This window comes from Oryx dammah, unplaced genomic scaffold (assembly GCF_014754425.2).
Source record: "Oryx dammah isolate SB20612 unplaced genomic scaffold, SCBI_Odam_1.1 HiC_scaffold_18, whole genome shotgun sequence".
Classification (NCBI taxonomy): Eukaryota; Metazoa; Chordata; class Mammalia; order Artiodactyla; family Bovidae; genus Oryx; species Oryx dammah.
The window spans coordinates 19,767,982-19,789,378 of NW_024070202.1; the positions used below are offsets into that span (position 1 = coordinate 19,767,982).

Below are 21,397 nucleotides of genomic sequence, written 5' to 3' on the forward strand. Positions count from 1 at the left end.
ATGTCTAAACTCATTTTGCAGAATCATGAGTAAACTCAAACTATGGAAGGGTCCACAGTGATTGATTAGCAAGAGCAACACATAGTCCTCAGAGTAAACTTTGTCAGTGACTGAACACATTCTTGTGTTATATGAGTACTTGCACTTGAGCGTGCTGGTTTGTGTATTGTCACAGGAATCTACCTCTGTCTTCACTTGACATACTCTTGTAAGCCTTTGAACTTGATTTTATTCCTTCCCATGCTGGTAATTCCTCATTATTTCCTCTGAAACAAACCATTTCTAAAAAATTAGTCTCTTACATGTACTGGATGTCCCTGTACTGTTAGTTAAAGTCTCCCTTAAGAATAGACTTGAATGCAGAGTGAAAGAAGCCAGAAAGAAAAACACCAATACAGTATACTAACGCATATATATGGAATTTAGAAAGATAGTAACAATAACCCTGTATGCGAGACGGCAAAAGAGACACAGATGTATAGAACGGTCTTTTGGACTCTGTGGGAGAGGAGAGAGGGTGGGATGATTTGGGAGAACGGCATTGAAACATGTATAATATAATATAAGAAACGAATCGCCAGTCTAGGTTCGATGCAGGATACAGGATGCTTGGGGCTGGTGCACTGGGATGACCTAGAAGGATGGTACAGGGAGGGAGGAGGGAGGGGGGTTCAGGATGAGGAACACGTGTACACCCGTGGTGGATTCATGTCAATGTATGGCAAAACCAATACAATATTGTAAAGTAATTAGCCTTCAATTAAAATGAATAAATTTAAATTAAAAAAAAAAGGATAGACTTGAAATCGACTTGTCCAGGTAACTGTGTAAACTTGGGCGAGTGACTTAATGTCTCTGTACCTCATTTCCTCACTTTAAAATGGAGACAGCAAAAAATAATACCTACTCGTTGAGGCTTTTTGTTGTTTCTTTTTAAGCTCTTTTGTTGGTGGTTTTGAATCAGGTAACAATGACAGTGAGCCTAATCTAATACCTAATTCACTTGTCTATTTAGTTGCACAGGAAAAAGAAATGAAATGGTTTTTCACTAAGATAAAGCTGAAATATATACATTCATGTCCAGTACTTCTGAAATACTGAGAATAGCACATCCATTGTAGGTTTTTTCTTTTTCTTAATCTGTGAACCATTTAAAGTTATTTTAATAGAATGCAAGCTTTAACTGTTTTCCTTTAGTATTCTATAAAATTTAATTTTAATCAGATGTTAAATTTTGCATATTTTTCACAATATAGACACATCTCCCCGCCCCCCCGGCCCCAACCTTTGAATCTCCAGCTTTGTTAAGGAGCAACAATTTCCTGCATTGGTAATGTTAAATGTAACTTTAGTTTTCAATTCATTGCTGCAGTTATGTTTCCAGAGTCTGCTGTAAGAGATAAACCCATTGCAAATGAAAGCAGCATTCATTTCCTTCCACCTCAGGCCACACAGAATTGATTGAGGTAATAAAATGACAGCACACTGTAATATACTGAAGGCTCTTTAATTCGAAAACCAGTTCTAGCCTGATTCAGAGCTTGTTTAAAGCTAATTTATAGCTTGCATAATTTTCAGCTGGCCGACCAGGGTAAAGGATGATATATGAAAACTGATGAAGAATTAACTTACAATACATTCAGAGCTGTCTTGTTAAAGTCAACCAGTATTCAAAAACACAGGTAGCAGGGGGCAGGGGAGGATGGTGGGAAAAAATCATTGGTAATCTTTTCCTTTACGTAAGTAACAACCGTAAATTTCCCATCATCTTACTTCAAACCTAGCTTCTTGTCCTTTTTTTGTAGAATCGGTTCTGTCTGCATTTCTTAAAGTCCTTCACTGTTCATCCCATGTTAAGGTCAGTGTGAGAGTGAGTACGGGTAGCAGCCGTTGTAGCTCCCAGTGTCGGATCTACTGTATGCCGCGTGGCAGTGCTGCTGCTAGATAGTTCTGTCTGTCAGCATTTTAATTACAGACCATCTTTTTCAATGGGCCAACTGAAAGGAGTCAGTGCTCTTCATTTTCATTTGAGCTGAAAGTTCCAGATTAGGCCTTTGCCTTTATGGGCTGTTTTTGTCCCTTTATTCTAGCATATTTATTCACTTTCCACCCACAGATACTACAACTACGATAGTTTTGAAAGTATTCTGTACTACAAATGAAGACATGTCTTTGGAAATTTCATGTCAGCATTCACAAGTGAAAAATGAATTCTATTTTCCTTTTTAATGTTTAAATCTTTTCAGTTCAGTTCAGTCACTCAGTCGTGTCCAACTCTTTGCGACCCCATGAATCACAGCACGCCAGGCCTCCCTGTCCATCACCAACTCCCGGACTTCACTCAAACTCATGTCCATTGAGTCGGTGATGCCATCCAGCCATGTCATCCTCTGTCGTCCCCTTCTGCCCCCAATCCTTCCCAGCATCAGGGTCTTTTCTAATGAGTCAACTCTTCACATGAGGTGGCAAAGTATTGGAGTTTCAGCTTCAGCATCAGTCCTTCCAAACAACACCCAGGACTGATCTCCTTTAGAATGGACTGGTTGGATCTCCTTGCAGTCCAAGGGACTCCCAAGAGTCTTCTCCAATACTACAGTTCAAAGGCATCAGTTCTTTGGTGCTCAGCTTTCTTCACAGTCCAACTCTCACATCCATACATGACCACTGGGAAAACCATAGCCTTGACTAGACGGACCTTTGTTGCCAAAGTAATGTCTCTGCTTTTGAATATGCTGCCTAGGTTGGTGATAACTTTCCTTCCAAGGAGTAAGCATCTTTTAATTTCATAGCTACAGTCACCAACTGCAGTGATTTTGGAGCCCCCCAAAATAAAATCTGACACTGTTTCCACTGTTTCCCCATCTATTTCCCATGAAGGGATAGGACCACATGCCACGATCTTTAGTTTTCTAATGTTGAGTTTTAAGCCAACTTTTTCACTCTCCTCTTTCACTTTCATCAAGAGGCTTTTTAGTTCCTCTTCACTTTCTGCCATAAGGGTGGTGTCATCTGCATGTCTGAGGTTATTTATATTTCTCCTGGCAATCTTGATTCCAGCTTGTGCTTCTTCCCAGTGTTTCTCATGATGTACTCTGCATATAAGTTAAATAAGCAGGGTGACAATATACAGCCTTGACGTACTCCTTTTCCTATTTGGAACCAGTCTGTTGTTCCATGTCCAGTTCTAACTGTTGCTTCTTACCTGCATGTAGGTTTCTCAAGAGGCAGGTCAGGTCTGGTATTCCCATCTCTTTCAGAATTTTCCACAGGTTGTTGTGATCCACACAGTCAAAGGCTTTGGCATAGTCAATAAAGCAGAAATAGATGTTTTTCTGGAACTCTCTTGCTTTTTCGATCCAGCAATGTTGGCAATTTGATCTCTGGTTTCTCTGCCTTTTCTAAAACCAACTTGAACATCTGGAAGTTCACATTTCACATATTGCTGAAGCCTGGCTTGGAGACTTTTGAGCATTATTTTACTAGTGTATGCTGCTTCTGCTGCTGCTCAGTCATATCAGTCATGTCCAACTCTGTGCGACCCCATAGACGGCAGCTCACCAGGCTCCCCCATCCCTGGGAATCTCCAGGCAAGAACATTGGAGTGGGTTGCCATTTCCTTCTCCAGTGCATAAAAGTGAAAAGTGAAAGTGAAGTCGCTCAGTCGTGTTCAACTCCTAGCGACCTCATGGACTGCAGCCTACTAGGTTCCTCCGCCCATGGGATTTTCCAGGCAAGAGTACTGGAGTGGGGTGCCATTGCCTTCTCCTACTAGCCTATGAGATGAGTGCAATTGTGCGGTAGTTTGAGCATTCTTTGGCATTGCCTTTCTTTGGGATTGGAATGAAAGCTGAGCTTTTGCAGTCCTGTGGCCACTGCTGAGTTTTTCAAATTTGCTAGCATATTGAGTGCAGCACTTTCACAGCATCATCTTTCAGGATTTGAAATAGCTCAACTGGGATTCCATCACCTCCACTAGCTTTGTTCATAGTGATGCTTCTTAAGGCCCACTTGACTTCACATTCCAGGATGTCTGGCTCTAGGTGAATGATCACACGATTGTGATTATCTGGGTCGTGAAGCTCTTTTTTGTACAGTTCCTCTGTGTATTCTTGCCACCTCTTCTTAATATCTTCTGCTTCTGTCAGGTCCATACCATTTCTGTCCTTTATGGAGCCCATCTTTGCATGAAATGTTCCCTTGGTATCTCTAATTTTCTTGAAGAGATCTCTAGTCTTTCCCATTCCATTGTTTTCCTCTATTTCTTTGCACTGATAGCTGAGGAAGGCTTTCATATCTCTCCTTGCTATTTTTTGGAACTCTGCATTCAAATGGGTATATCTCCTGTGCTTCTCTTCTTTTCACTGCTAGTTGTAAGGTCTCCTCAGACAGCCATTTTCCCTTTTTGCATTTCTTTTTCTTGGGGATGGTCTTGATCCCTGTCTCCTGTACAATATCATGAACCTATATCCATAGTTCATCAGGCACTCTGTCTATCAGATCTAGTCCCTTAAATCTATTTATCACTTCTACTGTATAATCGTAAGGGATACTTGATTCTAAAGGTACATCACCTTCTCATACCTCCACATACATTCCTACAGATGTTCCCGTACACAGCTCTACACATAGCCCTACACACACTGCCTGCATAGCCCTTTACAAGACTGTGTCACTCATGCACCCTGCCCATATGCATACACACTCTACACTAAAACAAAACTTATTTTCTTATCCTTTCTATGTGTTATATACCCTATTTTATTTTTTTCTATTAAATTTCACCTTTCAAATAACTCACTAAAGTCACATGTCATCTAGACTATTGCTTGCTTGCTGTTAGAGTAGATCCTGACTTCTCTATCAGCCTATATTTTTGCTAGGTGTCTATGTATATAAATACAGATACAGAAGAAATATATTTAACCTAAGAGGAAGTAGCATTGGCTTACATTCATAATTTTGTGTATATATTTTTCAAGCTTTTGTGTTGTGATCTTTCACTGTTCAGCAATGATGAGCTATATATATTAATTTCCTTTTTTTCTTTACCATGCAATGGAGAAACTATAAGAATATTATATGTAGAAGTTTTTAAAGAAACTAGAAGTTTAAGCAAAGAGGTTTAAATGATAAGGATTTGAAAGAGATTCATACAATAAGATTGATATTTCTTTATGATAAAATGAAGGACTTTGTGCTAGTAGAATAGTAATTGGTTACTAATTTTGTCATTATCTGAAGTTGTTCCAACTACTTACTGACCCTGAGAAATGTCTAATTCCTGGGAAACATCTCTAGTATACAGTCAGTCTTGTCATATAAATGTCAAGAACCCAATAACTGTTTTCTCTTACATTTATTATCTGGGAGTCAACCTCTTTTTTTATATGTCAATTTCTGTAAAATTGGAATTGAGTAAAATATGCCTCCGAAGCATCGGTTTATAGTCAGACCTGGAATTGAATATCTGCTTCTCCATTTAGTAGCTTTGGTACTCTGGGGCAAATTCCTTAAGCCTTCTGAGTCTGTATTTCCTCTTCAGTAAAGGTAATACTGGGTAGGCAAGTTCTGAAGATCAGAGAATAGTATTAATATAGGTGTGTAGAATTCCTAGCATAATTGTTGTTGTTGTTTAGTCACCAAGTTGTGTCTGACTCTTTGCAGCCCCCTGGACTGTAGCCTGCCAGGCTCCTCTGTCTATGGAATTTCCCAGGCAAGAATACTGAAGTGGGTTTCCCTTTTCTCTTGAGGGGATCTTACTGACCCAGGGATCAAACCCACATCTCCTGCATTGGCAGGTGGATTTTTTACCGCTGAGCCACCAGTGAAGCCTGCCTAACATAATTACTGACCCATTACATATAAATGGTAACACATACCTTCATGATTATTACTATAGCTATTAATACCATTGTTAATCTCATTTTTTTACAGTTTTGTGAGCAAAACAAAATTATCCTGTTACATACATGTTTGATTTTTCATAACCCAGAGGATAAGAGATATCAAACAACTTTGAGTAGGTCTTATATGATAGTTGTCAAAAAAGATTGAGAAAAATAGAATCATATTAATTAGGTTATAGGTTTGCAGCCTATGGTTTCTAGATTTATATGGAATCATGAATCATATATGGAAATAGTATTTCACAGTTTTTCAACAGAGGTTTTTATGAATACTGTATTTTTTAGTGTCTCAATTTTTAACTCAGGCTCTTAGTGTTGAATTTCATATGATATAGAATTATTGCTAATAAAAGAGGTCAGTAAATACTGAAATGTGTTCATACTTAGCTAAACAAGTAATAACTGCCTTTAAAATTTAGTTTGTTAGAATTATAAATTATTTACCCAGGGAGAGAATTGATTTCCCAAGGTTACTTGAGGAAAACACCATTTTTCCCTTGAGTGTTATTCATAATAGTTTGCTTCTCATTCATTTAAAATAATGGAATCTTAGAATTTAAATTGAGAAGTGACTTTAAAGTTATAGGTCAACTGGTAAATTCTCTTAGATCTCTTTTCCCTTGAGGCTATCACTAGTTAAGAAATCTGGAGTTCCAAGAGGTTTGTGAATGAATTGTGGAAGACTTATGATAAGTATCAATAAGGACTTTGACTTTCTGTCTTCAGATCCTTCGGTTTTCTCATATATAGTGCCAGTGTCCAATGTTTGTTTACATACATTCATGGTAAATGTCCTACGGTGCTTATGTAATTCCCAAGTATTATATAATTTCCATGATTATCTAATTGGGCTTATTGTTTGGAATATGTACATAAAATAAAAATATTTTCTTACCATTTTAAAACAAAGTAAGTTATGTAAAAATTTCCCATGCATTGTGTCATATAATAGTCTGAATTTTATCAAGAGCATAATCTGATACATGATTCTCCCAGTAAGTTTAATCTAGGTACAAATGTTATTCTTCAAAATTATCAGCTTCATTTTGTATCAGTGTAGTATGTGAATCTCTGATTGTAGTTATTTTTTGTTACATTTTTTTTAAGGTTAGTTTGAAATTATTTCTAGCACTCCCAGGTGGCACTAGTGGTAAAGAACCCGCCTGCCAGTGCAGGAGATGCGAGAGACTTGATTTCAATTGCTGGGTTGCTACGATCCCCTGGAGGAGGAATAGCAACCCACTTCAGTATTCTTGCCTGGAGAATCCCGTGGACAGAGGAGCCTGATGGATTAATCCGAGTTTGCAAAGACTCAAACATGGCGTAGCACCCAAACATAAACATAAGTTTTTATACTTATATCCCTTTATCAATGACATCGCTGTTTCTATGTGATAGTCTCCTCAAAGTTAAAACTACTGCTTCATGAAAGAAAAAAAATACTCAACATATTTTCTTCAAATTATCAGACTATGAGAATTACTTGTCTGTACAGTTTTTGGTGGTTATCTTTTGAATATCGAGATATCAGAAATGGCAAAGTAAATGAATTAAGAAAGTAATAATTTTTACTTATAGCTTCACTGTTTATTTTTACATTAGGGTTTCTTAAAACTTTTTTTATTTTGATGTGGGTGGGGAATGTCTTACATACACAGATGCTTAAGTAAAGCAAGGTTTTATTGAATTTTCTTCAAAGTATGCTACAGATAACAGTGTTAAATTTCTTATCAATACAAAATCATGAACCACAAACACAATATCCCACACACACAAAACTGTAGATTTTTTATTTTCTCAGTAACTTTAGGTATCCTTAGATTTAAAGCTGGTAGAAATACTTAATGCCCCTTTCTGTTCAAATAGTGATACAAATAGCAATTATTCACTGCACCATAATGAATCATTTTTATCTACATCTTGTGTCTGTTCCATTTATATAGAATAAATATTTATGTTTTCTCATTTTTCTCAACTAAGAGATGCAGATAAAATAGGTTTGAAGTATCAGCTATAATTCATTCTTGAAAAGAAAGGCCTTAAACTGATATTGTATGGGAGAGAAAACCATCTCAATCATTTCAGCAGCAAGCTTATAACCAAGATAACATCAGCATTTTCCTTCTTGAAAATGTATCTTCTATATATTAAAGTAAGGAAGCAATATTTTATTAAAAATAGTATCAGAAGCTCAACCTATCATCACAAACCCTAAAGAAGATCCTATTATGATAGGGGAAAAAATAATAGTAAGGTTTCGTTTTAGTTACATGCTCACTATACAAGATCATCAAAAAACTCCTAAAATTCGAAAACAGCAACAACAAAAAAGTGAATAAAGTGAAAAAAATAGTTCTTATGTTAATAGTTCATATTTTTCTATTTGGAGTTCTCAAAGACAAATTATTATCCTACATAAATATACAGTGATAACACAGTATTAATAACTTCATGGCTAGTTGACTAATGTCCAAAAAGTTATCAATTTGAAAAATCTACAATTTTCTTTTGAGCTCATGCACACGATGTAGCCCTGTATTTAGCACTATTTACATAATTTTGTAATTAAATATTTTTCTAGGAGAGGAACAAGCTATATAACTCTGGATCTGCATTCTAAAAATTAGAAATTAAAGGGTGTTATGTTAGAAATATTTGACATCCTTTCTGAGTTCAGCAGTTTCTTGACTTTGACTTGATATTGCCTTTTCCTAATGAAAAACAGTTTTATTGAACTATGGCCTACATACTAAATACGTCCTTAGATAATGTTTTGAAGATGATGTGCTACAGTAATTTATAAGTTAAATATATAAATTTCATTTAGCATAAATGTATTCTATAACTATGTAGCATCAATTTATTTTAACTACTACATTTTTCATATTGTTACATACCTGTTGTGTAACGAATTAAGTGACCAATTACTTTAGGAGCTGTATTTTAAGTATATTAATTATTTTGTTCCCATTATGCAAGTAGTATATGTTCATTATAGATAATTTGAAAAGTCCAGAGAAATGGATAAAGAAAACAAAAGTCATACCATATTTCCCATGAATTACAATTGTTGCCATATTGGTGTATTTCTTTCTAGAGTTTTTCTTGCCTTCATTTTACAAATATTTACTGACCCTGGTGTAAAATGTCAGTTCAGTTCAGTTCAGTCGCTCAGTCGTGACCGACTCTGCAACCCCATGAATTGCAGCACACGAGGCCTCCCTGTCCATCACCAACTCCCGGAGTTCACTCAAACTCACGTCCATTGAGTCGGTGACGCCATCCAGCCATCTCATCCTCTGTCGTCCCCTTCTCCTCCTGCCCCCAATGTCTCCCAGCATCAGAGTCTTTTCCAGTGAGTCAACTCTTCACATGAGGTGGCCAAAGTACTGGAGTTTCAGCTTTAGCATCATTCCTTCCAAAGAAATCTCAGAGCTGATCTCCTTCAGAATGGACTGGTTGGATCTCCCTGCAGTCCAGGGTACTCTCAAGAGTCTTCTCCAACACCACAGTTCAAAAGCATCAATTCTTCGGCGCTCAGCCTTCTTCACAGTGCAACTCTCACATCCATACATGACCACTGGAAAAAACCATAGCCTTGACTAGACAGACCTTTGTTGGCAAAGTAATGTGTCTGCTTTTCAATATGTTATCTAGGTTGGTCATAACTTTTCTTCCAAGGAGTAAGCGTCTTTTAATTTCATGGCTGCAGTCACCATCTGCAGTGATTTTGGATCCCCCCCAAAAAAAGTCTGATACTGTTTCCACTGTTTGCTCATCTATTTCCCATGAAGTGATGGGTCCAGATGCCATGATCTTCGTTTTCTGAATGTTGAACTTTAAGCCAACTTTTTCACTCTCCTCTTTCACTTTCATCAAGAGGCTTTTGAGTTCCTCTTCACTTTCTGCCATAAGGGTGGTGTCATCTGCATATCTGAGGTTATTGATATTTCTCCCGGCAATCTTGATTCCAGCTTGTGTTTCTTCCAGTCCAGCATTTCTCATGATGTACTCTGCATATAAGTTAAATAAGCAGGGTGAAAATATACAGCCTTGACGTACTCCTTTTCCTATTTGGAACCAGTCTGTTGTTCCATGTCCAGTTCTAACTGTTGCTTCTTGACCTGCATATAGGTTTCTCAAGAGGCAAGTCAGGTGGTCTGTTCTTCCCATCTCTTTCAGAATTTTCTACAATTTGTTGTGATCCACCCAGTCAAAGGCTTTGGCATAAAGCAGAAATAGATGTTTTTCTGGAACTCTCTTGCTTTTTCCATGATCCAGCAGATGTTGGCCATTTGATATCTGGTTCCTCTGCCTTTTCTAAAACCAACTTGAACATCAGGAAGTTCACGGTTCATGTATTGCTGAAGCCTGGCTTGGAGAATTTTGAGCATTACTTTACTAGCATGTGAGATGAGTGCAATTGTGCGGTAGTTTGAGCATTCTTTAGCATTGCCTTTCTTTGGAATTGGAATGAAAACGGACCTTTTCCAGTCCTGTGGCCACTGCTGAGTTTTCCAAATTTGCTGGCATATTGAGTGCAGCACTTTCACAGCATCATCTTTCAGGATTTGAAATAGCTCAACTGGAATTCCATCACCTCCACTAGCTTTGTTTGTAGTGATGCTTTCTAAGGCCCACTTAACTTCACATTCCAGGATGTCTGGCTCTAGATGAGTGATCACACCATTGTGATTATTTGGGCTGTGAAGATTTTTGTACAGTTCTGTGTATTCTTGCCACCTCTTCTTAATATCTTCTGCTTCTGTTAGATCCATACTATTTTTGTCCTTTATCACTGTAGGGCCAGTAACAGTTGCTAGGAGCATCCTTGGAAGGATATAACCCCTGTCCTCTTGATACTTACAGTTTAAAAGAGAATATAGACAAATGAAATGAAAACTTTGGAAGAAGTTTTGAAAGAACTCAATATGTTAGTCACTTCAGTCGTGTCTGACTCTTTGCAACCACGTGGACTGTAACTCACCAGGCTCCTCTGTCCATGGAATTCTCCAAGCAGGAATACTGGAGTGGGTAGCCATCCCCTTCTCCAGGTGATCTTCCTGATCCAGGGATCAAACCTGAGTCTTCTGCTTCCTAGTATTATTTTAGCATATTTCACTGGAAAATCTCGGCTTAAGACAGTATGTTTATGACTTAGTTTCTAGGGCTTTACAGTCAAAATGTGAGAATTCCTCTAAGAAGAACTGTTACAAATGAACTTATTTACAAAACAGAAATAAACTCACAGACTTTGAGAACAAATTTATGGTTGCCAGGGGAAAAGATGGGAAGAAGGGATAGTTAGGAAGTTTGGTATCAAATTGTATACACTGCAGTATTTAAAATGGATAACCAACAAGGTTCTACTGTTTAGCACTGGGAACTCTGCTCAGTGTTATGTGGCAGCCTGGATGGGAGGGAAGTTTGCGGGAGAGTAGATACATGTATATGTTTGGCTTAGTTTCTTTGCTGTCCACCTGAAACTATCACAATATTGTTAATCAGCTACTCTCCAACACAAAATAAAACTTTTTTTTAAAATATGAGAATTCCTATAATAGTATTGTATTTTGAAAGCAAATAATTTTTGTGTGATATAAGACTTTGAAACTAATACCAGAAGAATATGAGATAGAAAATATCTTAGCTCCTTCAAAAAGAATCTCTTCATTTCCTTTGACATGTTTTAACACTTCCCAATCAAGATTTCCAGGAGAAATATCAATAACATCAGATATGCAGATGACACCACCCTTATGGCAGAAAGTGAAGAAAAACTAAAGAGCCTCTTGATGAAAGTGAAAGAGGAGAGTGTAAAAGTTGGCTTCAAACTCAACATTCAGAAAACTAAGATCACGGCATCTGGTCTCATCATTTTGTGGCAAACAGATGGGGAAACAATGGAAACAGTGACAGACTTTATTTTGGGGGGTTCCAAAATAACTGCAGATGGTGACTGCACCCATGAAATTAAAGATGCTTGCTCCTTGGAAGAAAAGTTATGACTAACCTAGACAACATATTCAAAAGCAGAGACATTACTTTGCCAACAAAGGTCCATCTAGTCAAGGCTATGGTTTTTCCAGTGGTCATGTATGGATGTGAGAGTTGGACTATATATATATAAGAAAGCTGAGCACTGAAAAATTGATGCTTTTGAACTATGGTGTTGGAGAAGACTCTTGAGAGTCCCTTGGACAGCAAGGAGACAACCAGTATATCCTAAAGGAAATCAGTCCTGAATAATCATTGGAAGGACTGATGCTGAAGCTGAAACTCCAATACTTTGGCCACCCGATGTGAAGAACTGACTCATTGGAAAAGACCCTGACGCTGGGAAAGATTGAAGGCAGGAGGAGAAGGGGATGCCAGAGGATGAGATGGTTGGATGGTATCACTGACTTGATGGCCATGAGTTTGAACAAGCTCAGGGAGTTGATGATGGACAGGGAAGCCTGGCATGCTGCGGTCCATGGGGTCCAACAGTTGGACACGACTGAGCAACTGAACTGAACTGATGACCCGCAGAGACCCCTAATTTTCATGCTACATAAATGGCAATTCCTTCTCAATCTTCTTAGCTGAGTACTCCACCTGTGCCCAGTTTTATTTCCATGGCTTAGTTCATAGGACCCTCCTCTTCTCTGTATGCCATTCCCTTGATGAGTGCATATAGTCTCATCTATAAGTTGGAGACTTCTAGATTTCTAATAGTAGCCCTCAAGATCTTCCCTCCAGATCTAAATTCATGTATCCTGATGTTTGCCTCACGTTCCCATTGGACAGCTAAAGATTGTCTCAAGTTTAATGTTGCCGAAATAGAATTTTTTTCCCCAGATCATTCTTCACTCTCATAATAGCATACTTGTCTCTTACTCTTTCCCAACTCACTACTACCATTTTTGTGTGCCACAAACAGGAATCAGTTCTAATTACTCTCTCTTGTTTATTCGTCAATTTCTCCCTCATAGCCTGTCCTGACTCAGAACCATGTCATACACCTTCCCATTCCTACCACTCCTACAGTGCTCCAAGCCACCATCATTTCTGATTTGCACTGTTACAGTTGTCTTCTGACTTATTTTTCTATTTTCATTCTTACCTATAACCCCTATCCTTCTTTCTCTATACAGCAACCAAAATAACCTTAAAGCTCCAAATGAAATTATTTAGTATTAAATCCTTCCGTGGCGTCTCAGTGTGAGTGGAATCAGCCTAACATTGCACCTCCTGCCACATATACTGGTGTCATACGTGCTGAGCCCGTGGGTACTGTTAGGCCCCCGCTCTTGTTCCCTATGCCTGTATATTCTCTTTTCACAGGCTAGTGCCTGACTGGCATCTCAGCCTGAATATTACCTCTACCTCTATAGTAACATCCCCTGACTGCATTATCTAAGGAAACCTGTGCTCACACACACTGTATTCTTTTCCTTTGTTTTTTCCTACTACATCAAAATGTGCAATTATCTGCTAACAGTTTATTCTGTTTCCTGTTGAAATATAAGACCTATGAGGACAAAGACATACTGTTATTTACCACTTGTTTCTCCACCTTCTAGAAAGGAACCTGGCAGATAGTAAATAGACATTTACATATTTGCAGGTTAATAAACAAGTAGAAAACACTTCTATATTACAAGTGTAAGTAATTCTTAACATTACAGTTACCATCAGTATTGAAAAACTAAAATTCTAGTTAGAAAAGGAAGCAAAACTGTTCATTTTTATTCTGGTAAAAAGAAAAAGCACTTTCTCCAACCAACTTTCTCAACTTTCGAGTCTGGTTTTTGGGAATGTATTTTAACTTCTTTAATAATAATTGCTGGCTTTGTTTTGAGCACCTACCATGTTAACACATTTTATTAGTAAATGTAAACATTTTATTAGTATAATTTGCATGCATAATCATATTTCTAATCCCCAAAGTGTGTTCTTTCAGGTTAGTTTTTAGTTTTTGTTGGTTTTTTTTTTTACATATAAGGAAACTGAGACTGAGAGGTCATGTGCTTTTCCCAAGGTCACACCAATAGTAGGTGTCAAAGGAGGACTGGGTTAGTTTTGTCTGAGGCCAGAGGCATATACATTGTCCACTGTGCTCATGTAGATGCTTTGGATAAGAATACACAATTATTTTACAACGTTAGATCACTTTGATTCTTAGAATACCTAGGTACACACAACCTCACCAACATTTTTTGTCTTGCTTTTAGGCATACTATATTTTTACCAGCATTTAATTTAAAATCATACTGATTCCTTATGGTCAATACTGGCTCATCATGACAAACAGTTCCAGACAGCAGCTTAGGAGACCTGAATTCTGATTCCAGCTCTACTATTTAGTAGCTGTGGGATCCTGGGGAGGTCAGTTATGTGTTCTAAAAATGGCTTCTCTATCAGTAGAGTAAATAGAATGGATCAAACGATCCATCCTCTAAGTAAAATACCTTCCCTTCTGTCTCTAAAATTTGATGGCTCTTTATAGAGAAGAGTGGTCTGGAAAACCAATGAAATCTATTTAACTTAGCATCTGACTTAGTATTTAATGTAAATTGCTTATTTTAATATATTGATTTGCTCTTAAAAATACATATAGCAAACAGTATTCTTTCTTTAATCAGTCTTAAAATTTAGAGAGGTAATTAGAGGAATATGGATACAGAACATAATAGTTGTCTATTTAAATTGTTTTATTCTGTTACCTACCATTGATCTTCCTCATAAACAGAGGTGCTCATTGAATTCTATCTGTATGTTTCAGTTGATTCTCTTGACATTTCCAGGTATAAACAAATAGAGGTAGTTTTATCTCATCTTACAATTTTATACTTCATGGCATTCTCTTCTAATTGTGTTGACCAGTATCTCCAAACAAGATTAAATAATAGTGGTATATCTGTCACTACCTTAACTTAGTTGGATTGTTTCTAGTTTGTAATGCTAGTTTTTGAGCTGAAAACATGTATGTTCTTTTAAGAAAGTATAACAAATAAGTAAAATATAGTGTTGAAAATAACCTGGAAGTTGTAGAAGTTTAATATGATGCCACTCATATAAAATGTTAAAATATGGTATGAAAGCATACCAACGAGTGATGTCCAGTTCAGCATATTGGTCACGTCTGGTAAAAAGGAAGGAAGAGGAATGTATTGAGGAAGAAATATCCAGGGGGTTTCAATAAGTGCTAAAAGGTATAGCTATGATTATTGCTGACTTTCTGAAGAAACATAGAGGTGTCTGTTGACAAGGAATAGAGAAGGTAGGAGGCATAAGTTGAACTAGTTTTACAATTCAAGTGCATAAGTTTTCTGAAAAAGAGCAGCTGTTTGTTCTCCTCTCTACCCAGAACATATGCACAGTATGTAGTAGGCATTCATTTAATAATTTTTGATTAAAAGAATAGAGGAAAGAAAGAGAGGACATTCTTCATTAGTTTTCCCTGTTCCTTCTTTCTCCTTATTCTTTTATTGTGCGTGCCTGCTAAGTCACTTTGGTCATGTCTGACTCATTTATGACTGTAGCCCACCATGCCCTCCTCCACGGGATCTTCCTGACCCAGAGATTGAACCAGCATGTTATATCTCCTGCATTGGCAGACAGGTTCTTTGCCACTAGCACCTACACATCGTTAATTTTTTTAAGCAAATCTTAGTTTAAATAACGATGTAGATTTATTTTGTATATTAGAAGCCCACTTTTTTTTCTGAATGTAGAAAATGTAACCAGCTTTCCATATAACTTTCCAGAAAATGACATATTACTTCATATTTATTGAGCTGCTTGTGATATATAAAATACATAATCAAATTAATTATGGGGTATACTACTTGTGTGCTGAGTCCTAACAATGATTCATGCGAGGCTACATTCAGAGGAGGCAAAATGGTATCACAGTTTCCAATGCCTGCTGTTGCTCAGTTATATTCTGCTTTATCATTCTTTTGAAATTAGATATATCATATATCAATGAGACATTTCAAACTGTGGTGGCATTCAGAGTATACAGCTTATTTTTTAATTTTAAAATAAAATTGGAATTAAAAGATCACACTCTTGTTTATGTATTTTCTGTCTATGATAAAATTCATGATAGTATCTTTAAAAGTTAAGAAAAGTAAAATCATCTTTTAAAAATGCTTTCATATTTCAATGGAGAATTATAGATTTGTTTCCTGGGTAACTGTTGAACACCTGTATTATGAAAATTAGCACTTTCCAAATGTTTAATTAATTTGATTGAACAATATGGTTGCCACATAATGTGGCTATGAGATCATTTTTATGTTAAAAAGTTATTTTATATTTAAATTTATAATTTAATTTTCCTTAAATGTTACATTTTGTCAGCTTTACATTCAATTTAATATTATACCAGGATTTTCTTTTGAGACCCTTCAGTTTGAACTCTCAACATTTCCACAAGCTTCCAAGTGTCCTTCACAGACCTACCTCTGTAAAGGCTTATGATCCTTTTTCTTAAAAATAGAGACTATTTTTTCTTTCTGAGAAAGTAAACCTTTGTGTTGGTATCTGTCAAAGAATTGAGAAAGCCGTGGACCTTGATAATAAATCTTTACACAGGCTTATTTGAAGACAAAAGAGCAGCCATCCCAAGGTAATGGCAGAATTTTATGTTTCTGGGAAACTGTTCCTTGCAGCGTTTCCACAGTACCCCTTTTTGTTCTCAACCATTTCTGTATCCTCATGAGATTTAGGAAATATAACACAACAAATCCTAATATTGTCAGAATGCTTGAAACAATGAAAAGGCAAGTGGTATGTTTATCAGGATTTCTATAAATAATCTTCAAGGTGCACAATGGCTAAACTGTTTTGGATTTAAAGATTGCTTTTCAATCATTTCTGCAAGACAGATTTAAGATCTTTTTGTATGACTGAGCAATTAATGCGATCAGTATCTGTTGGACAAAAAATGAATTATTGGTATCTTGAAAATACAAGTGACATTTAAATTTACTGATCGTGAGCAATTCTACTTGTTTGGAATACTGGAAGGAGAATTCTTTGGAGTCAGACAGAGCTGAGTGTAAATCCAGGTGCTCTTACACTTTTACGTGTGTTAGCCAGGGTAGTTCTTTACTGTCTTTAATTCTCAATTTTCTGGATGGGGAGTGGGAATGATAATCCTTACGTTGCCTGGCACTTGTGAGTATTAGATACAGTGTATGTGAAAACTGTGTATTTAATAAATACTGAAAAAGTCAAAACTACTATTTGTTTCCTATGCAGTTATATAGTAGGGTAGTTATTCATACAGTAAAAAGATACTGAGACTGTGATATGGTAGAAATGACACTAGCTTCTGAGGATTCTGTGGTTAGCAAGACAGAGAAAATCTGCTGTCATGGAGATTACACTGTAGTGAGGGAAGAGAGATAATATATAAAATAAGCAAGTAAATGGTTATTTCATTGTGATAAGAGTTATGAAGAACTGTTCTTTCCTGTTCTTTCCTCTGGTTGGTGGAGAAGAGGCTGGTTCCGTGTGCATGACATCAGAGAACTCACTAAGACTGTATAACAAAAACAAAACAACTTAGGCATATAAAGTTAAAGGCAGAGAGAACAGCTAGTGCCATTTGTTCAGGGATCAAAAGGAAGACCAGCATGTTTGGAGCTAACATAAGCAAGTTGGAGAACTGTTGAAGATGAAGCCAGAAAGGTGGGAGGGGCCAGATTTTATAGGATTTTATAGGCCATGGTAGGAGTTTGGACTCTAAATACAGCACTCCTGGAGGGTTTCAAGCAAAGGTGGGATGTGATATCCTCCATGCCTTACAAAAATTGCTCCCTATCATACGGAGAATCAGTTGTACAACAGTAAAATGGAAGCAGTTGATTAGGAAGGTATTAGAGTAATCCTGGCAGGAAATATGGAATGGAAATACTGAAATGGTATTATCTGTGGTAATAAAGACAACAGGAGTTGGCTCTGGAGTATGAGAGAAAGAAAAGAATCGAAGAATGACTCCTAGAGTTTGTATCTGAGCAACTGTATAAATTATAGACCAGGAGAGGTATAAGGCTTTTGAGGGAGGTTGGTAGTGCCTGGGGAAAGGCAAGCAAGTTTGGCTTTGTACCTGGTCTGTTTGAAGTGCTCATTTAAAAGTTCAGTGAAGACATCAAGTAGCAGTGGACATATGACCTTAAAACATGGAATATATGCCAGGCTGAAGGTATAAATTGGAGAGTCAACATAAAATAGATGGCATTTGAGGCCCTTTAGAGCCATCTCCAGATAAGAGTAACAGAGTTCTAAAAACATTGATAAAAGGAAGTTAAAAGAAATAAAAGATATGGGGAAAATTCAAAGAACTAAGAAGAAAATTAACAAAAGATTCCAGTGTTGTATTGGTAAGGATGCTTTAACTGCAAGTAATAGAAAATGTAACTTTTTAATATTTCATACCTTGTGTTGATATATTCAGAATTAAGACTATTAGATGGTTGTAGGATTAATTAATCAAAGATGTTTCTTTGTCTTCTGACGTTGTCTGTGTGTTGGCTTTAGGTTTACCTCTCCATCTTATCTTCCAGGTCTGAATGTATTTGTCATTTTTAGGATGAAGACGAGCTTCTCTGAAACTTTTAGGCTGTTCTAGTGAAACGCTCATAGCATTGTACTTTCATTGAACATGTCTTAATTGAAATTATAGTTAGTAATCATTGTTTTAGACAGAGATTAAAAGATTCATAAGGCTCAGAATCTGCCTTATATATCAGTTTTTGGGTTTTTTTTTTTTTCTTATTAGCACCTATCACAATAACTGACACGCAGTTAATAATCGGGGAAATGTATGAATGGCTTTTGTAGCTCTCTGAATGATCTTTTCAAATAGGTTTTTCAAATGTCATTTTATCAAATATTTTTTCTAATGTTTTATAGTGTTGATCATGAAATAGAGAGAAATACTTTATACTTATAGAATAACTAATTGGTCATAGAAAACATCAGTTAAGTAAATACATTTTCAGGTAAGCTTTTTAACTGATTTGGTACTTACCACAAGGCCTACTTTTGGCAATCATTTACAATGGTATCAGTACTTGGTTTTCATTATGGTAACAGTTTAAAGCAAAGAGTTTAAAACATTTAACTTTTCTTTTAAGAGCAAAATAGTGTTTATACAATTATTTTGAAGTCAGAGTGTAGAAAATGTGGCTGTTATATTGGACTCTGTCTGATATGAAGTACCACTACTAGAGAAAATTTCTGTGTGGAATTCTCTAAAATGTTATTTTTATTTTTTGAAGCAAAATCAAACTTTTTTTCACTCATGAAAAATTAATGTGCCGTAGGAAATGTGTTACTTGGATCTCTAATGAGCTATTAATTTCCAATAAAACTGAGAAGATTAATGGATTCACTCTAGGGAAAATAGCATTCAACTTGAAATAGAGACATTTGCAGCAACTTAATCTGTTCACTTGGGAGTAAAGTTTTAAAAATTCACTTTTAAGCATAAGTTTATTTCTCAAAGAAATGTCCTTTGATGTTGACTTAATCTTAATAAAAGAGTAGTCAGTGTAAGCAGCAGCAGCAGCAGTGTAAGTTATGTTGAGAAGTGTTTGTTTCAAAGATGCAGAATCGCAGTCATTGAGAATGAAGGAGGATATATTATTCTGATGCCATACCCCAACTCTAGAATATAACTCATTCTTTTTTTTAAAAAAAACTCTCTTTATATATTGTCATAGTTCAGTTTTTTTCTCTTTACATTTTATGCCTGATAGACTTTAAAATGTACTTTCTCCATTGCACTGTAATTATATGACTGCCTATCTACCACATTGGGCTTCCCTGATAGCTCAGTTGGCAAAGAATCCGCCTGCAATGCAGGAGACTTGGGTTCAATCCCTGGGTTGAGAAGATCTCCTGGAGAAGGGAAAGGCTACCCACTCCAGTATTCTGGCCTGGAGAATTCCATGAACTATATGATTGTAAAGAGGCAGACACAACTGGGCAACTTTCAGTTTCACTTTTCTACCACATTGGAACACAGGCTCCTCTAGGCAGGAAGACATTTCATTCATTTTGTTATTTCCAGTACCTTTCCCAGTGTCTGACACACAGTCATTGTTCAATAAATTTTTGCAGGAGGAAGAAAGGAAGGATTTCTAGGAATAGAACTTACTTCAATACTTAATATTATCTTTAAAAGATAAAAATGTTTAATATGAGTCAAGGGATGAAGAGTCTTGTAAAATGAGATTATTTTACCGTTAAGATTCTCATGGTTCTTATTAAACTTCATGAATCCTCAAAACACTACAATGAATTTCATGTGTGAAACATAACTCAGTATCTCTGAATGATTTTATGATTTTACTAGCAAGCAGTAAATACAGTTTACTGGTTTACAGTACGGAGTCTGTAATGAGCTGTCCATATCACAGAAATGCTGAAACTGTTACTCATAACTCTGATAACCTCTGTGTATTATTTTGGTGAGAAACTTTATATTATTTACAACATAAGTATATTTATTTCTAAATCACCTAACAAAGATCATTTGTCTGTTTGCTTATCTGTTCTTACTTTTTGTGTTGAGACAAATTTGATTTTAAAAGCGTTGCAAAAACATGTACGGTGAGTATGAAGCACCCAGCTTCTTTTGATAACTTCTTATATACTAGGACAGTTATCAAGCCTAAACATCAAGTTATATAAATAACATCATTTTCATTAGGGGAGTTTGTGTTACCTTTCACTTTTTGCCTGTCTTCTACCTCTTCTCTAAAGTAGCACTTTAAGATTGTGATATTACCATTTATATAAATTCTACTTCTTTGACAGTGCTTTGATACATAGTCTAGGTAAATATTAACTATAGGGCTTGACTAAGCGAAAAAAATTTTTTTAATTGAAGTATAATTTTTTAATTGAATATTGATTTACAATATTGCATTAGGTTCACATGTACAGCAGAGTGATTTGATTATACACATATTTATATACAATAAATTTTTTATGCCTTTCTATTATAGGCTATTAAAAGATATTGAATATAGTTCTCTGTTGTGCTGTAGAGTAAATCCTTGTTGTTTATCTATTTTACAAATGGTAGTGTGTATCTGTTAATGCCATACTCCTAACTTATCTTCCCCCTACCCCTTTCCCTTTTGGTAAGCATAAGTTTGTTTTCTATGTCTGTGAGTCTGTTTCTGTTTTGTAAATAAGTTTATTTGTATAGTTTTTTCAGATTCCACAGGTTTTATCATATGGTATTCATCTTTCTCTTTCTGCCTTATGTTGCTTAGTATGATATTCTCTGGGTTCACCCATGTTGCTGCAAATGACATTATTTCATTCTTTTTGTGGATGAGTAATATTCCATTGTATATATGTACCACTTCTTTATCCATTCATCTCTTGATGGACACTAAGGTTGTTTCCGTGGCTACTGTAAATAGTGCTCCTATGAGCATTAGGGTGCATGTATCTTTTCAAATTTGAGTTTTTGT

General features: G+C 36.2%; 1 protein-coding gene across 6 annotated transcripts in view; it reads left to right on the forward strand.

Annotated features, from left to right (window-relative positions):
- The window catches only part of PHF14 (PHD finger protein 14), a 196,711-nt gene that overhangs the window by 163,807 nt on the left and 11,507 nt on the right, over window positions 1-21,397 (forward strand). For 3 of the 6 annotated variants that reach the window (XM_040260573.1, XM_040260575.1, XM_040260576.1), the window contains exon 18: window positions 16,494-16,527. The exons of the other annotated variants lie outside the window; for them this stretch is intronic. In XM_040260573.1, the coding sequence (XP_040116507.1) occupies window positions 16,494-16,527 (34 nt within the window). The remainder of the gene's footprint in view (window positions 1-16,493; window positions 16,528-21,397) is intronic. 6 annotated transcript variants of the gene reach the window in all.